Source organism: Leptonychotes weddellii, chromosome 4 (genome assembly GCF_054177405.1).
Source record: "Leptonychotes weddellii isolate Sample4059 chromosome 4, ASM5417740v2, whole genome shotgun sequence".
In the NCBI taxonomy this organism is placed as follows: Eukaryota; Metazoa; Chordata; class Mammalia; order Carnivora; family Phocidae; genus Leptonychotes; species Leptonychotes weddellii.
The window spans coordinates 35,603,458-35,618,314 of NC_138372.1; the positions used below are offsets into that span (position 1 = coordinate 35,603,458).

Consider the following 14,857-nt stretch of genomic DNA (forward strand, 5'->3'; position numbering starts at 1 on the left):
TTCACTTCTCCGCACGTCCTACCTTCCAGAAAGTGGTCGCTTTTCTGTTCAGAGAGTTGTTGCTATTCCTTTCTTCGATCTCCTGTTGAGTTTGTAGGTGTTCAGAATGGTTTGATCCCTATCCAGCTGAATTCCTGAGAGGAGACGAAATCCAGGTCTCCTACTCCTCCGCCATCTTGCTCCGCCTCTTCACTTTTTTTTTCTTTAACTTAAACTTTTTTTAGATTTTTCTAAATACATTTTCAGTTTCTACCTAGTTTAGAAACTCAGAATTGATCTATAGAACTGCCAACTGTGACAAAACCTCCTCCAAATGATTTTAAAAAATAAAAATTTAACAGGAATATAAAATAGCCATGTCTGTTAAGTAATACTTCAAATGTATTTTTCCAAATGCTGACAGAGTGAAACTTCTGTCTGCCCCAAAGTTGGAATGATTAATACGTACACAACTCTAAAAATAGTTCTGGAGAAAATATGGATGCATTTCTTCCCAAATTTGAAAAATGATTTCCCGTGCGTCTTTGATGCAGACTGGAACAACAGATAAAACGGTAAAAGTCTAGCCCAAGAACCATGACTAAGGGCTTAAACAGAATGCTTCGATGTTGTGGAGGTTTACTTCCCCAACAAGGCACGATAGTTCAGAATTTTCTACCAGCAACCAGGCGGAGAGGCCCCACTCCCTCGGATGTCAGTATTCTGCACCAATGTGCTTTGCAATGGTGTTCAGCTGGATATTTGAAGCTCCTTCATATATTGTACCAATTTTTGCATCTCGGAAGTATTTTTCCACAGGGTAATCTTTGGTGTAGCCGACTCCTCCCATCCACTCAATACACTTACTAGTTGTGAGGCCTGCAACCTCTGAGGCATAGTATTTGGCCATAGATGCTTCTTTTATGAATGGCTTTCCAGCTTCTAAAAGCCTAGCAGTGTTGTAGGTTAGCAATCTTGCAGCTTCCAGCTGGGTGGCAATGTGGGCCACTTGGTGTTGGAGCCCCTGAAAATCAAATATCCTTTTGCCAAACTGCATCCTTTCTTTCATATAGGGAATAGTGTAGTCAAAGCACCCTTGAGCGAGTCCCAGCATCTGTGCAGCAATTCCTATTCTGCCTTCATTAAGACTCCCTATGGCATACTTATAGCCGTGTCCAATTTGTCCCAGGATAATGGCTTCTGGAACCTTGACGTTTTCAAAGGTTAATGGGCAGGTGGAAGAAGCTCTAATCCCCATTTTGTTTTCCACTTTCCCTATGTGAAGGCCTTCAGTGTCACGATCTACTAGGAAGCACGTAATTCCTTTATACCCAAGGTCAGGGTTTACGTTCGCCATCACCAGGAAGATCCCTGCATATTCTGCGTTGCTGATCCACATCTTTGACCCATTGATGACATAATAGCTTCCCTTTTTATCAGCTCTGGTCTTCAAGGCAAATAAATCACTACCTGCTCCAGCCTCTGAAAGGCAGATACTTCCTACTTTTTCTGTCGCAAGCTTGGTCAAATAGGTAGCCTTTTGTTCTTCTGTTCTGTATTTTCTAATTAGATTGTTAACTACTGTGTTCTGGATGTCACATACCAAAGCCACAGAGGCATCAACTTTGGCTAATTCCTCTATCACTAGGATAGACGTAAAAAAGGAAGCTCCTGTTCCTCCACACTTTGTTTCAATTTCAATACCCATCAACCCTTGTTGAAATAATCCTTGTATTATCGAGGTGTCCATTTTTGAATTTTCATCCATTGTTGAAACCAGAGGAGCAACCTGTTCCTGGGCAAATTTGTTAACTGTGTTCTTTATCATCATCTCCTCATCTGTAAACATCTGGAGGGGGGCACAGGACAGCCCGGGGTTTGTTATACCAAGGAGAGCTGCTGACTGGGAAGATTTCAGGACACGGGGAGGAGTTTTCCAAGAAGACAGGCAAGTTGGGAAGTTTCTTCTTAGCAGCGCGCTGCCAGCCAGCAGCCGAGCCGTCGCTGCCTCCATGAGTGGTGCAGGCTAAGTGGCTGTGCCGACCCCACGAAGTCGCTACTCAGCGCCTCCTACCTATTTACTTTTTATGTTATTTCTTTCTTTCTGACATTCCAAGAGTCCTTCTTTTATAATTTTTTTTTCTGTTTTAAGAACTTCCTTTTCCCATTCTTTTAGGGGAGGTCTTCTGTTGACGAATACTCTTTCCTTTTGATGAAATTCGTCCTTCTTCAAAATGTCTTGATTTCTTGAAGGATATTTTTGCCGATATTAGATTCTAAGTTTGCAGTTCTTTTCTTTCAGTACTGAAGAACATTGTGCCACTTTCCTTTGGCCTCTATAGTTTCTGATGTGAAATCTGTTGTGTTCAAATTTATTTTCCCATATAGGTAAGGTATGATTTTCTCTCACTGTTTTCAAGATTCTTTCTTTCCTTAGTTTGATTATGATGTTTCTTGGCATGGATTTCCCTCACTTTTTTCCTGTTTCGGGTTCACTCATTCTCTTGAATCTGTAGGTTTATGTCTTTTGCCAAATTTGAGATTTCAGCCATTTCAAACAAATTTTTCACCTCTCCTTCTGGAATTCTAATGATATGAATGTTAGATTTTTGGTCCCACAGGTCCCTGAGGTTCTGTTCATTTTTCTTTTTAGTCTATTTTTTTCTCCATTGTTTAGATCTAGTAACTTCTATTGTTCTATCCTCAGGTTCATTTATTCTGTTCTTTACTCCCTGCACTCTGCTATTGATCCCATCTTCAAGTGGATGGTAGAAGTTCAGATTCCTCATGTGGTCTGACATCATAGAGAAGAGGAAAGGATTCATTACTGACTAGCAGGAATGAAATTCCCAGTTTCCTACTTTTCTCTGACACCACCTGGTGGAGGGTTGGAGCAAAGATGGAAGTCTAGGCTCTCCATTCCTCCTTTGTTGGTGAGGGTGGAAGTGGGCAATTTTTTACCATGGTGTTTGGCTAGAGCAGGCAATTACTATCTCCAAAGTTTTCTGTCTTACTGGGCTGAACCCCCCCCTTTGTTGTCTTTTGTTTAGCAAGAATAGGCTTTTGGGAAGACTTGTTTTTTATCTATGCCCATTGGCATTTCTAGGTTTCTGGCTTCTCAAGCAACCATTCTAGCATATATGATGCAAAAATGAAACCCAGGGAACTCACCACTATATCATTTCTCAGGTCCTGAGAAACTTAGCCAGTCTTCCCTCTTCTCTCCACCTTTCAGGTCTTCTATGTTTGTTCCAAAAGTAATGTATATGGTTTTTAGCTGTACTTAGTGGGAGAAATGAGGAAGAGTGCATCTACTCCATCCCTTCCCAGAATGTCTGTAATGTCTTACCTTTTTTTTTAATGCAATTATATTTATTTTTGGAAACTCAGTTTTGACACTATACTAATGCCAATATTCTTAAGACACAAGCTCAAATGAGAACAACAACAAGCACCACAACAACAAAAAACAAAAGGACAATCTTACAGTTCCTAAACTAGTTTTTTTTCAATGACAATTCTTAATGCTGTCCAGATTGCAGTAAAACTGATAGATCAAAGGTAGCATTTTAAATTGGTGCAACATATTTTGAGAGCATGCATACCAGAAGCTTATAGTCATCAATCCTGTAATCACTCTTTTAGGAACTGATTCTAAAAAATAATTTGAAAAATCTATCTATCTATCATCTATCTATCTATCTAATATTTCTACTTTAGAAAAATATATCAAATATATTAAAAAACTAAATGCTCACTAATGGAGATATGATAGAGTAAATTATGACATATAAAAACAGTAAACAATTCTCCAACTATGGTATAATGAACACTAGTAGAAAACATGAGAAACTGTTTTGATACAATGTTAAATGAAAAGAACAGACTATAAATGGGTATACATATTTGATTGCTGCTGTGTGAAAATGTGCTTATGGAAACAAAAACTAAAAAAGAATATGTAAAATTAAAACAACTGTTAGGTTTAGCAGAAGGATAATGGATTAATGAATTTATTTAACAAATATTTATTGAGTATGTCATATATACCAAGCACAGTTTGAGGTGCTAAGGATACACAAATGAATACAAAAATGATGAAAATCCCTATTCCCATGGCTTACTTTCTAATAGATGGAGAGACAGCTAACAAAATAAATAATACATTATAGTTTGCTAGATGGTAATAAGCACTATACAGAAGAATAAAGCAGGAAGATTAAGTATATGGGGGGCCAAGGGATATAATTTTATTGTAAATGTATGACTTATTTGTTTTTAAATGTGAATTCATTAATTTATAATTTTTAAATATTATTTTTTGTAACAATAGAGTAAAGCCCCATTATTTCAGAAAATACATCTTTAATTTCAAAAGTTTAGTTTCTTTTTTCACAAGATCAAGATTAAAGATTATCATTAGATTAAGAATAATATAAGAGATTAAGAATAATATAAAGCCAATGTTATTTGTACATACTATCACTACACTGAATGCAAAAGGGCATTTATTTATTTACTTACTTATTTTAAAGATTTTATTTATTTTTTTGACAGAGAGACACAGCGAGAGAGGGAACACAAGCAGGGGGAGTGGGAGAGGGAGAAGCAGGCTTCCCGTGGAGCAGGGAGCCCGATGCGGGACTCGATCCCAGGACCCTGGGATGACCTGAGCCGAAGGCAGATGCTTAACAACTGAGCCACCCAGGTGCCCCTCAAAAGGGTATTTATTGTAACTGCCTGTTTACTTGTTGTCTGTGCCATGGACTTGTATCTTTTTCTGAATTTTTGTAGCCAAACTTTTGAAAGAACCATCTATATTTATAGTCTCCATTTCTTTACACTTTCTTCATCCCTCAACTCACTCATTATCTCATACAGCTGGCTTGAACTCCTGCCGTGTCACTAGAATGGCAGTCAACAAAGTCTCTAATGACCTCTGCATCACTACAAGCATTGGGTATTTTAAGACTTTAATTATCTTTTACCTTTCAGTAGCAATTGGCAGTGTTAGTCACTCCCTCTTTTTTAAAAAAGCCCTCTCTTCTTGGTTACATGACATCATACTAACTTGGTTTTCTTCCTACACCTCTGGCCAGTTCCTCTTAACCTCTTTTGTGAGTTTCTCATCCTCTATCCAACTTTTATTTATTTATTTTTAAAGATTTTATTTATTTATTTGACAGAGAGAGACACAATGAGAGAGGGAACACAAGCAAGGGGAGTGGAAGAGGGAGAAGCAGGCTTCCCGTGGAGTAGGGAGCCCGATGCAGGACTCGATCCCAGGACCCTGGGATCATGACCTGAGCCAAAGGCAGATGCCTACTGAGCCACCTAGGCACCCTCTATCCAACTTTTAAATTGAGGGATTTCTCAGAGCCCTGTCCTAATCTTCCCTCTTCAGTCCATACAACCTCCCTGGGAGACCACATCTGCCCCCACCATTCTAGTTATCATCTACAGGCTGATGACTCCTGAATCTGTACCTCCAGATTCCTCTCTTGGGTCTCTTACCAGTAAACCCTACTGCCTACTTGACATCTGTACTTGGATATCTCTCAGGCATTTCTAGCTCTATGCTTCCAAGGCCAAGATCATCATCTCTTTCCAACCAAATCTGCCAAAACTCTTTCCTCTTATAACCCTTGTCTTCAGTAAATAACACCACCAACCCTTCTGTTGTATATGCCAGAAAACCCCGGAGTCATCTAGAACTCCTACCTCTCTTTTACCCTCTACATCTATTCAATCAAAAGGTTAAATTGATTCAATCTTCTGTTAACCCTCAAATCCACCCACTTGTTTTCATCACTACTGTTACCAGTCTAATCCATCATCAGCTGTAGCCTAAGGTATTGCAAAAAATCTCCAAACAACTGCCCTCCTTCCAAGATATTCACTATTAAGCATTAAGACTGATCTTTCTAAACTGCCATTCTGATCATGCCCTGTTTAATTTCTTCAGTTTCTTTATAGTGCCTTCAGAATCAAGTCCAGCTCTTTACCTTGGCTTACAAAACTCTCCTCAATCTCACTCCTACCTACCTCTCTAGTCACCTTCTCTTTAGAATTTCATGTTCCAATCATATTGGCCTTTTCTCAACAAAAATGTAATGTTCTTTCTCATCCCTTTGTTTTCAAACACACTTTATTACTTCACACATATCCCTACTTACTATGATCTCACCTGTTCATCTTTCAGTTCTCAGCATAAGTAACATACCTATGAAAGGTCTCTTATCCTTGAAGCAGGTTAAGTCTTAAATGCTGAATAGTTTCCACAGCATGCTAAATTCTCCCGGTTGTCACAGTTATCACACTTTACTATATTTACATGTTTGATGCCTAGCCCAGTAGACTATGAGCTTTATGATAACAGTAATCATATGTCTCCCTATTATTTTGTTCTGATACCTTGCATAATTCCTGGTCTACTGTAACTACTTATAAGGATTTATTGACAGGGAGAAGGAGGGAGGGAAGAAGGAAGGAAGGAGAAAGGTTAGGAAGAAAAGGAGAGAGAAAGAGAAGGCATAGTGCTCACCCAATCAGTCTTGAATGAGTTGGGGAAAAAGGAAAGAAATGGTCAGGGAATTTACTGAATTCACAAGCTATTTGAAACTTTTTAAAGTTACCCATTTCACATGTGTTTCTTATAAAACTGAAAAAGCTACTTTGCATTTTACAGTGAGGAGATTGAGGCTTATAAAATAAATGTCATAGCTCATCATGTTATATCTGCCATCTGGAATTCCATTTCCTTAATTTTGTTCATGTCCAAGTGCACCCAAAGGTTCTCCTTTACTCTCCACAGCCCTAATCATGTAATTTTCTTTCTCTTCTCTAATCCCACAGCATACTTTATTCTAGCACAATACTCTTTATTTTGTACTTATTTCTGTTTGTGTTTCAACTTGTAGAAAATAAAATTTTAAAGAAATAATCCAGATCAGATTATTCATATTATCAGATTCATATTATCACCCCAAGACATAGCACAAAGTTAGATGTTCAATAAAATTGTGTTAAATGGAAGCCACTTTTGAGATTTAGTCTAACCTCCTCAATCTACTATAATGGACAAGTCGATCAGAAAAGTTATTTCAGACCTACCAAAGGCCAAACAGCAGCATGCAAGCCCCTGCTTCTTTGTGTCCCCTTCTTCCACTTTCCCTGTGCATAGAATACGGGAGGAATAGTAAACTTGGGAGTCCTGAGGTCTCTGGCTAATGCTACCACTTACTGCTTGTACAAATATCCTAGACTTAGCTTCTGCTTAAGTAAGAATATAGATTTTGGCTGTCTTGTAATGCCAGTTCCCTGCAGTGCCTATCACAAAGCAATTTCAGCCTTGGACAATATTAAAAAATATTAATGAACTGCTGCTGCATAAACTTGAGCCTTAACAACCAACACTTCTTAAGAAGTCTAATATGGAAACAAAATTAGAGTGAACTAAAATAGGCAGAAAATTTCTGAATATTTTAGCTTCTCCATTTTGGTGCTAGGTATTCTGACTTTATCTCCTCAAGGCAGAACAGTCTTGGGTAGCCATATATTTGCACAATGGCTTTTAGTTGCTTTTTTGTTCATCAGCTTTCTACAACTAGTTGATTACCAAACTTATGCTAAGGCCTGAAGGCATCTTTACTTGGCATCAGTTATGGGCCCCTATAATAGAGGTGAAGAAGAATGTCTTATTTCACCTTGAAAAGGTGAAAGTGTCTTTTCCTAATCTGGTACATATTTCATCCAGGAAATTGAGAATTTTTATTATTTGTCATGAGGTAAGAATTTTTCCAAGGCCTGTTTGGAATATTAAAGGAAGTGAAATCCCTAGATAAGAAAGGTATGAGAAACTTCTTTTGTTTGGTTGCCTTGGATTTGGAGAAAACCAGAATTAGGAAAACACCTAGAGTAGATATTCTAATACTGGAATCTACAATGTATTTGTCAGTTTTGAGTCAGGCTGTTGTCTAGAGTCCTAAATTATAATGGACTCTTCAGGGCCAATAAAATCGAATAATCTGAGAGCCAAACAGTCATGTACAATTTTTGTGTTGCCCTAAGAACATTTAGAATGACTATTGGAAGACAGGTTCTGGTACAGGTAACTGACACAAGAAAGAGAAGAAAGTCCTAAGCAGAAAACACCAAAGGGAGAGAAAGAATCCTTAGAACAAACCAGTAGCAAGGATTATAACAATTATGGCATGTACAGATCAGTTAATAAAATTCTAAAAAGAAAATTCCCTTTCATGACAGATCTTTTCTGTCATATACATACTGTATCCCCAATATCTAGAATAGTATGTGATACATTAAGATGATCAATAAAGTCTTACTAAGTGAACAATATCTCAGTCTGGCTTTAAGAAAGGGGACTATGAAGGAATGTGAGTAGTTTTGCATCCAAAGTCTGGGGTTAGCAAAGTCAAAAAGATGAGAGATGAGACATATCAACAACCTGATTTGCTCTGGTACCTCATACCTTACCAGCCTGATGAACTACAATAAACTGAATTCTGAATATTTAAGCTTTTTCAGACGATTAGAGAAGCCCCATGACTGGATAATGGCTGCTGCTGAGAGCCTGCCAATACTGGATAAGAGTACTAACTTCATCCTCAGATATTATAATATAAATGCAAGGACTCATTAACATTTTAAAATCTTGTCAAGAGCCCTGACAGAGAGGCCCCAGATGATAATCCATAAGAAACAAAACAAAACAAAATGAAATGATTAAAGCTTAAGGATTTTAAAAGCACAAAAAAAAAAAAAAGAGAGAGAAGGCTCCAGCATTGAACAGTTGGGGAAAAGGGATGGTGATTATGGTTGCTGTGTAAGATCCTAACATAGAGCCTCATAAAAGAAATACAATGTTATTTTGAGGACCCTCATGATCAGATCAACAGTGATGTCCTTTTGTTGGCAAGGTTTGAAGTACACATCTACACATACACCTATTAACAGAGAGATGTGCTATATTATTATCCACTGGGCTGAGTTCAGAAATTCAAAACAAAGGCCTACCCCTTGCCCAGATTCCATTGTCAAAAGGAGATCCAGGAATGGCAGTATAGTTGACTTGATGCAGCAAAGAAAAAAAAAAAAGCCCAGGAAGATATTTTTATCTTTTAATAAACAGTTTTCATTATAATCCAATGCCTACACTTTTACAAACCTGAGCTTCTCAGCCCAGCATTTATAGAAAATTGCCAAGTATCATTTGTAGATAAAAGCACAATTCAATATTTATGAATTGCTAGTTTTCTATAAATATAGACATTTGGAGATGATCTTCTCACTACTCATTAAAATTTGAACAGGGATCAAAGCTAGAATAATATTAACAAATACTCACATTTGTATAGTGTTTTACATAATACTATTAATAATAGATGACATTTATTGAGCACTTAGCAAGTACCAGGCACTTTACATGTAAATTCTCATAACGAATTCAGTTTAGTTCAACAAGCATTCAATTAATACCTACTGTGTGATAGATGAATAACATTGGTTTCTATCTTTAAAAACTCTCATTTTTGGTGCATTCAATCAATGTTTGTTGAAAGAATAAATGAATGGATGGATGAAAAATTAACTGGTTTGGATGGTACTGTGGGGTAATAAAAATAACACAGGCTCCTCTCAGTACCTATGGTATAGAGAAAATACTTACCTTCTCCTAGCCTCAACTTTTTCATCTGTAATATAGGAATATTTAAGCTCTCCCTTGCAAAACTGTGGTGATGATACTGACAGCAAATGTAAAATATGTAAAAAGAACAGGCTCTCAGTAAGTGAGAGCAGTTATCATCATCATCACTACCATAATTATTACTATTTTAAACAAGCCTATCAAACTCTCCTCACTCTCGCTATAGCAATGAACAAGTATAATTTTAACATGCACAAAGCACACAACATCTATATAAAAATGCCACAAAGAAACCATCAAAGCAAGGGAAATCTACTAAACTGTAGTTCCCAATGTTCTACCAGGTTACTATACAACATCTCTGCTCAGGCTAGGAAACAAAAATAAAACAACATAGAATGAATTTCAGTTACATTTCCAAAGACACCATGATAAAAGGCCAACAGGACAGGAAGTTTACCAAATAACAGACTGTACCTTCCCTCATAATGGAATGCTGGTCACTCCATATGTGGAACCATGTTCCCTATTCCAACATTCTCAAAGAGCCCTACCCTCGACCTAGAACCCAGACAATAGCCATCAAGAAACTCATTTTACTCCTCTCAGTGCCAGTGAGGTTAAGCCCTAGCCATCCAGCACATAAACTTTGAGACCTGGATCAAATTCCCAACCAGAAGTAGGCCCCGTTCTGGTCACTTACCATTTGGGTCTGCTTGTAGATTTCACCATAGGAGCCATTCCATCTCTATAAAGACTCTTGGTTTTACTGAAGTTAACAATGTTGAAAATGACTCTCTGAAAAAAAAGGAAAAAAGTTTATCAGAAGACTATGCTATGCAAGTTGTCACTTCCTGCTAATCAGGAATGGAAATGATAAGCAAGGTTACAGGAAGCCATATGGACTAGTTGCCAACAGTATAGTGAGAATAAATGGTGCCCGTAGAAAGTCAATGTATTTGTGCCAGCTTAGCACAGTAGTCAAGAGCACAGACTCTGAAACCTGGAAGCTTGAGTTTTAATCCCACTCTACCACCCTCAAGTCATGTGACCTTGCCAAGCTACTAAACTTTTCTATGTTCCAGTTTCCTCATTTGAAAAATGGCAATAATAACAGTACTTAGGATTACCGATGATAATTAAATAAGGTAATATATGTACAGTGTTTGGAACCATGCTTTGTACATAGTTAATGCTACATAAATTTTAGCTATTATTAACTGTGCCCTTCTTGAGGCTGACCTACAATTTATATGGAAATGAGTAATAGTATTATTAGAGTAAGAGTATTACATTTGAAGTTCAGAAAAGATAATAACTGAAGGCAAAATTGAAGTTTAAAAGTTCTGCAACTGTTCAGCACCCCTTTTACTAGACCTGGAGGATATATGTCCTCTTCTGCACCTCCTTTTGTTATCCTTCACTGGGGGCCAGGGGTACTGAGCTCAACCCTAATTTCAGCATCAATTTATAGAAGCATAGGTACTTGGGGAAGTCCCTTCCCTCTCTGGGCTTCATGTTTAAAATGGAGCAGTGGAGTGCTCTAGATGACTAAAATCTTTCCAGGAGGGTAGTATAGGTAAAAGAGATCAGTCTTTGTTTTAGTAAACAATTTCATTATTATAAGTGGAGAGGAGAGATGGGGAAAGAGAAGAGAATTGGGGTTAAAAGACACTCAATGACCATTGAAATTGTCCAAAAGAGAGTATGAGAACCAGATCAAAGGCAGCAAGAATAGTCAGAGAAATAGGAGAACTTTCAAAAGGTTACCATAGGCTAGTTTTTCTATCCATAGGCGGTGAAAGAGAGCGAAGCATCAAAATTCACATCTAATTTCATTGAGCAAATATTTATTGTCTGATGTATTATATAATAGCAAGGGCCAGGAATTTTATACATTTTTATAAATGTTTAAATACTCTACTATAACTATACAAAATATTACCAACTCCATTTTACAGATGTGGAAACTGAGCTCAGAGAAGTTAATTAATTTGTCCAAAGTCATGCAATTAATATATGGAGAGTTGATATTTAAATCCAGGGAATAAAAAAGATAAGTAAAACGTCCATGATCTCTACCCTTGAGTTACTCAATAAGGTTCCAGAATTCTTTTAACTATAACCAAGCCTGTTTTGTAAAGTAAGGGCAAAAATAAATAAAATGGTAATTCTTTAACCTTTTAAAATTTTGTTTACTTAAAAGAGAAAATCAAAGCTATTTTCTCTGGCATCGCATTTGGGACTAACATAAAATGCTTTGTTCTATGAAATAGAATCTTAGGAATAACGTGTTTTCCTTTCTGCTCAGAGACCCAGTTACTGACCCCATCACCAGGCATTTCAGATGCAGACCTCTCTTCAGTTGTTAAATTAAGTCATCAAGAATGTCCAAGACTGTTCAGTTATTAATAACCTGGACCCAGGGGCGCCTAGGTGGCTCAATCGTTAAGCATCTGCCTTAGGCTCAGGTCATGATCCCAGGGTCCTGGGATCGAGCCCTGCATCAGGCTCCCTGCTCAGCGGGAAGCCGCTTCTCCCACTCTCATTCCCCCTGCTTGTGTTCCCTCTCTTGCTGTGTCTCTCTCTGTCAAATAAATAAATAAAATCTTAAAACAACGACAACAACAACAAAAAAACACCTGGACTTGCCTGTTTTCAGTTTAATTACTTCTCCCAGCGTCTTGGCTGCTGTCTGATTTAAGAAAATAAGTATCAAGGGGACAAATGGCCTTTGAAACTCACAGGGCTTCATCCCCCTTTTCTGAGATTTTCCAGGTATCAGATCTATTTCCAGTGAACCTGGAAGCCATATTGCTCTTTTAGGATCTAGATTAATGCTAAATATAAGGGAAAATCTAATACAGAAATAATGTTCATATGTGTAGCTGGAATAAAGAAATGAGAAAGTGAAATATCTTTTGATCATTAATATCCTACTATCCTCTGCCCAGTAAAATTACCCAGGTCTTTTAAATATGCAATATTATTTCCTGACTTGTTAATTTTAGCCATTCTGACTGGTGTGAGGTGGTATCTCATTGAGGTTTGGATTTGGATTTACCTGATGCCGAGTGATATTGAGCACTTTTTCATGTGTCTGTTGGCCATTTGGATGTCTTTTTTGGAAAAATGTCTGTTCATGTCTTCTGCCCATTTCTTGACTGGATCATTTGTTCTTTGGGTGTTGAGTTTCATAAGTTCTTTATAGATTTTGGATACTAGCCCTTTATCTGATATGTCATTTGCAAATATCTTCTCCGATTCTGTCGGTTGTCTTTTGGTTTTGTTGACTGTTTCCTTTGCTTTGCAAAAGCTTTTTATCTTGATGAAGTCCCAATAGTTCATTTTTGCCCTTGCTTCCCTTGCCTTTGGCGATGTTTCTAGAAAGAAGTTGCTTCGGCTGAGGTCAAAGAGGTTGCTGCCTGTGTTCTCCTTTAGGATTTTGATGGACTCCTGTGTCACATTGAAGTCTTTCATCCATTTTGAGTCTATTTCTGTGTGTGGTGTAAGGAAATGGTCCAGTTTCATTCTTCTGCATATCACTGTCCAATTTTCCCAACACCATTTGTTGAAGAGACTGTCTGTTTTCCATTGAACATTCTTTCCTGCTTTGTCGAAGATGAGTTGACCATAGAGTTGAGGGTCCATTTCTGGGCTCTCTACTCTCTTCCACTGATCTATGTGTCTGTTTTTGTGCTAGTACCAAACTGTCTTGATGATGACAGCTTTGTAATAGAGCTTGAAGTCCGGAATTACGATGCCATCAGCTTTGTTTTTCTTTTTGGACATTCCTCTGGCTATTTGGGGTCTTTTCTGGTTCCATACAAATTTTAGGATTCTTTGTTCCATTTCTTTAAAAAAGTTGATGGTATTTTGATAGGGATTGCATTGAATGTGTAGATTGCTCTAGGTAGCATTGACATCTTCACAATAATTATTCTTCCAATCCATGAGCTTGGAATGTTTTTCCATTTCTTTGTGTCTTCCTCAATTTCTTTCATGAGGATTTTATAGTTTTCTAAGTACAGAATCTTTGCCTCTTTGGTTAGATTTATTCCTAGGTATCTTATGGTTTTGGGTACAATTATAAAAGTGATTGATTCCTTAATTTCTCTTTCTTCTGTCTTGTTGGTGTATAGGAATGTCACTGAATTCTGTGCATTGATTTTATATCCTGCCACTTTAATGAATTCCTGTATGAGTTCTAGCACTTTTGGGGTGGTCTTTTGGGTTTTCCACATAAAGTATCATATCATCTGCAAAGAGTGAGAGTTTGACTTCTTCTTTGCCGATTTGGATGCCTTTTATTTCTTTTTGTTGTCTGATTGGTGTCGCTAGGACTTCTAGTACTATGTTGAATAGCAGTGGTGAGAGTGGACATCCCTGCCATGTTCCTGACCTTAGGGGTAAAGCTCTCAGGTTTTCCCCATTGAGAATGATATTCGCTGTAGGTTTTTCATAGATGGCTTTTATGATATTCAGGTATGTACCCTCTACCCCTATACTCTGAAGACTTTTGATGAAGAAAGGATGCTGTACTTTGTTAAATGCTTTTTCTGCATCTTTGAGAGGATCATATGGTTTTTGTTCTTTCTTTTATTAATGTATTGTATCACATTGATTGATTTGCGGATGTTGAACCAACCCTGCAGCCCAGGAATAAATCCCATTTGCTACTGGTGAATAATCCTTTTAAGGTAGTGTTGGATCCTATTGACTAGTATTTTGGTGAGAATTTTTGCATCCATGTTCATCAAGGATATTGGTCTGTAATTCTCCTTTTTGATGGGGTCTTTGTCTGGTTTGGGGATCAAGGTTATGGTGGCCTCATAAAACGAGTTTGGAAGTTTTCCTTCCATTTCTATCTTTTAGAACAGTTTCAGAAAAATAGGTATTAATTCTCCTTTAAATGTTTCGTAGAATTCCCCTGCGAAGCCATCTGGCCCTGGGCTTTTGTTTGTTGGGAGATTTTTGATGACTGCTTCAATTTCCTTAGTGGTTATAGGTCTGTTCAGGTTTTCTATTTCTCCCTGGTTCAGTTTTGGTAGTTGATACATCTCTAGGAATGCATCCATTTCTTCCAGATTATCTAATTTGCTAGCATATAGTTGCTCATAATATGTTCTTATAATTAATTGTATTTCTTTGGTGCTAGTTGTGATCTCTCCTCTTTCATTCATGATTTTATTTATTTGGGTCATTTCTCTT

At 37.5% G+C, this 14,857-nt stretch overlaps 2 protein-coding genes across 2 annotated transcripts in view; both read right to left on the bottom strand.

Annotated features, from left to right (window-relative positions):
• Window positions 1–14,857, bottom strand: part of LOC102728406 (AGBL carboxypeptidase 4) — a 614,839-nt gene that overhangs the window by 277,054 nt on the left and 322,928 nt on the right. Inside the window, exon 3 of the mRNA XM_081816861.1 lies at window positions 10,350–10,444. Within this exon, the coding sequence (XP_081672987.1) occupies window positions 10,350–10,444 (95 nt within the window). The remainder of the gene's footprint in view (window positions 1–10,349; window positions 10,445–14,857) is intronic.
• LOC102728102 (short/branched chain specific acyl-CoA dehydrogenase, mitochondrial-like) lies at window positions 289–2,045 on the bottom strand. Its single transcript, XM_081818419.1, has one exon. The coding sequence runs from the start codon at window positions 1,991–1,993 to the stop codon at window positions 695–697; it is 1,299 nt and encodes a 432-aa protein (XP_081674545.1). The 5' UTR covers window positions 1,994–2,045; the 3' UTR covers window positions 289–694.

What these genes read in the sequence shown, in the direction of transcription:
- LOC102728102 (XM_081818419.1), bottom strand. Translation starts at nt 1,993, where the DNA reads ATGGAGGCAGCGACGGCTCGGCTGCTGGCTGGCAGCGCGCTGCTAAGA.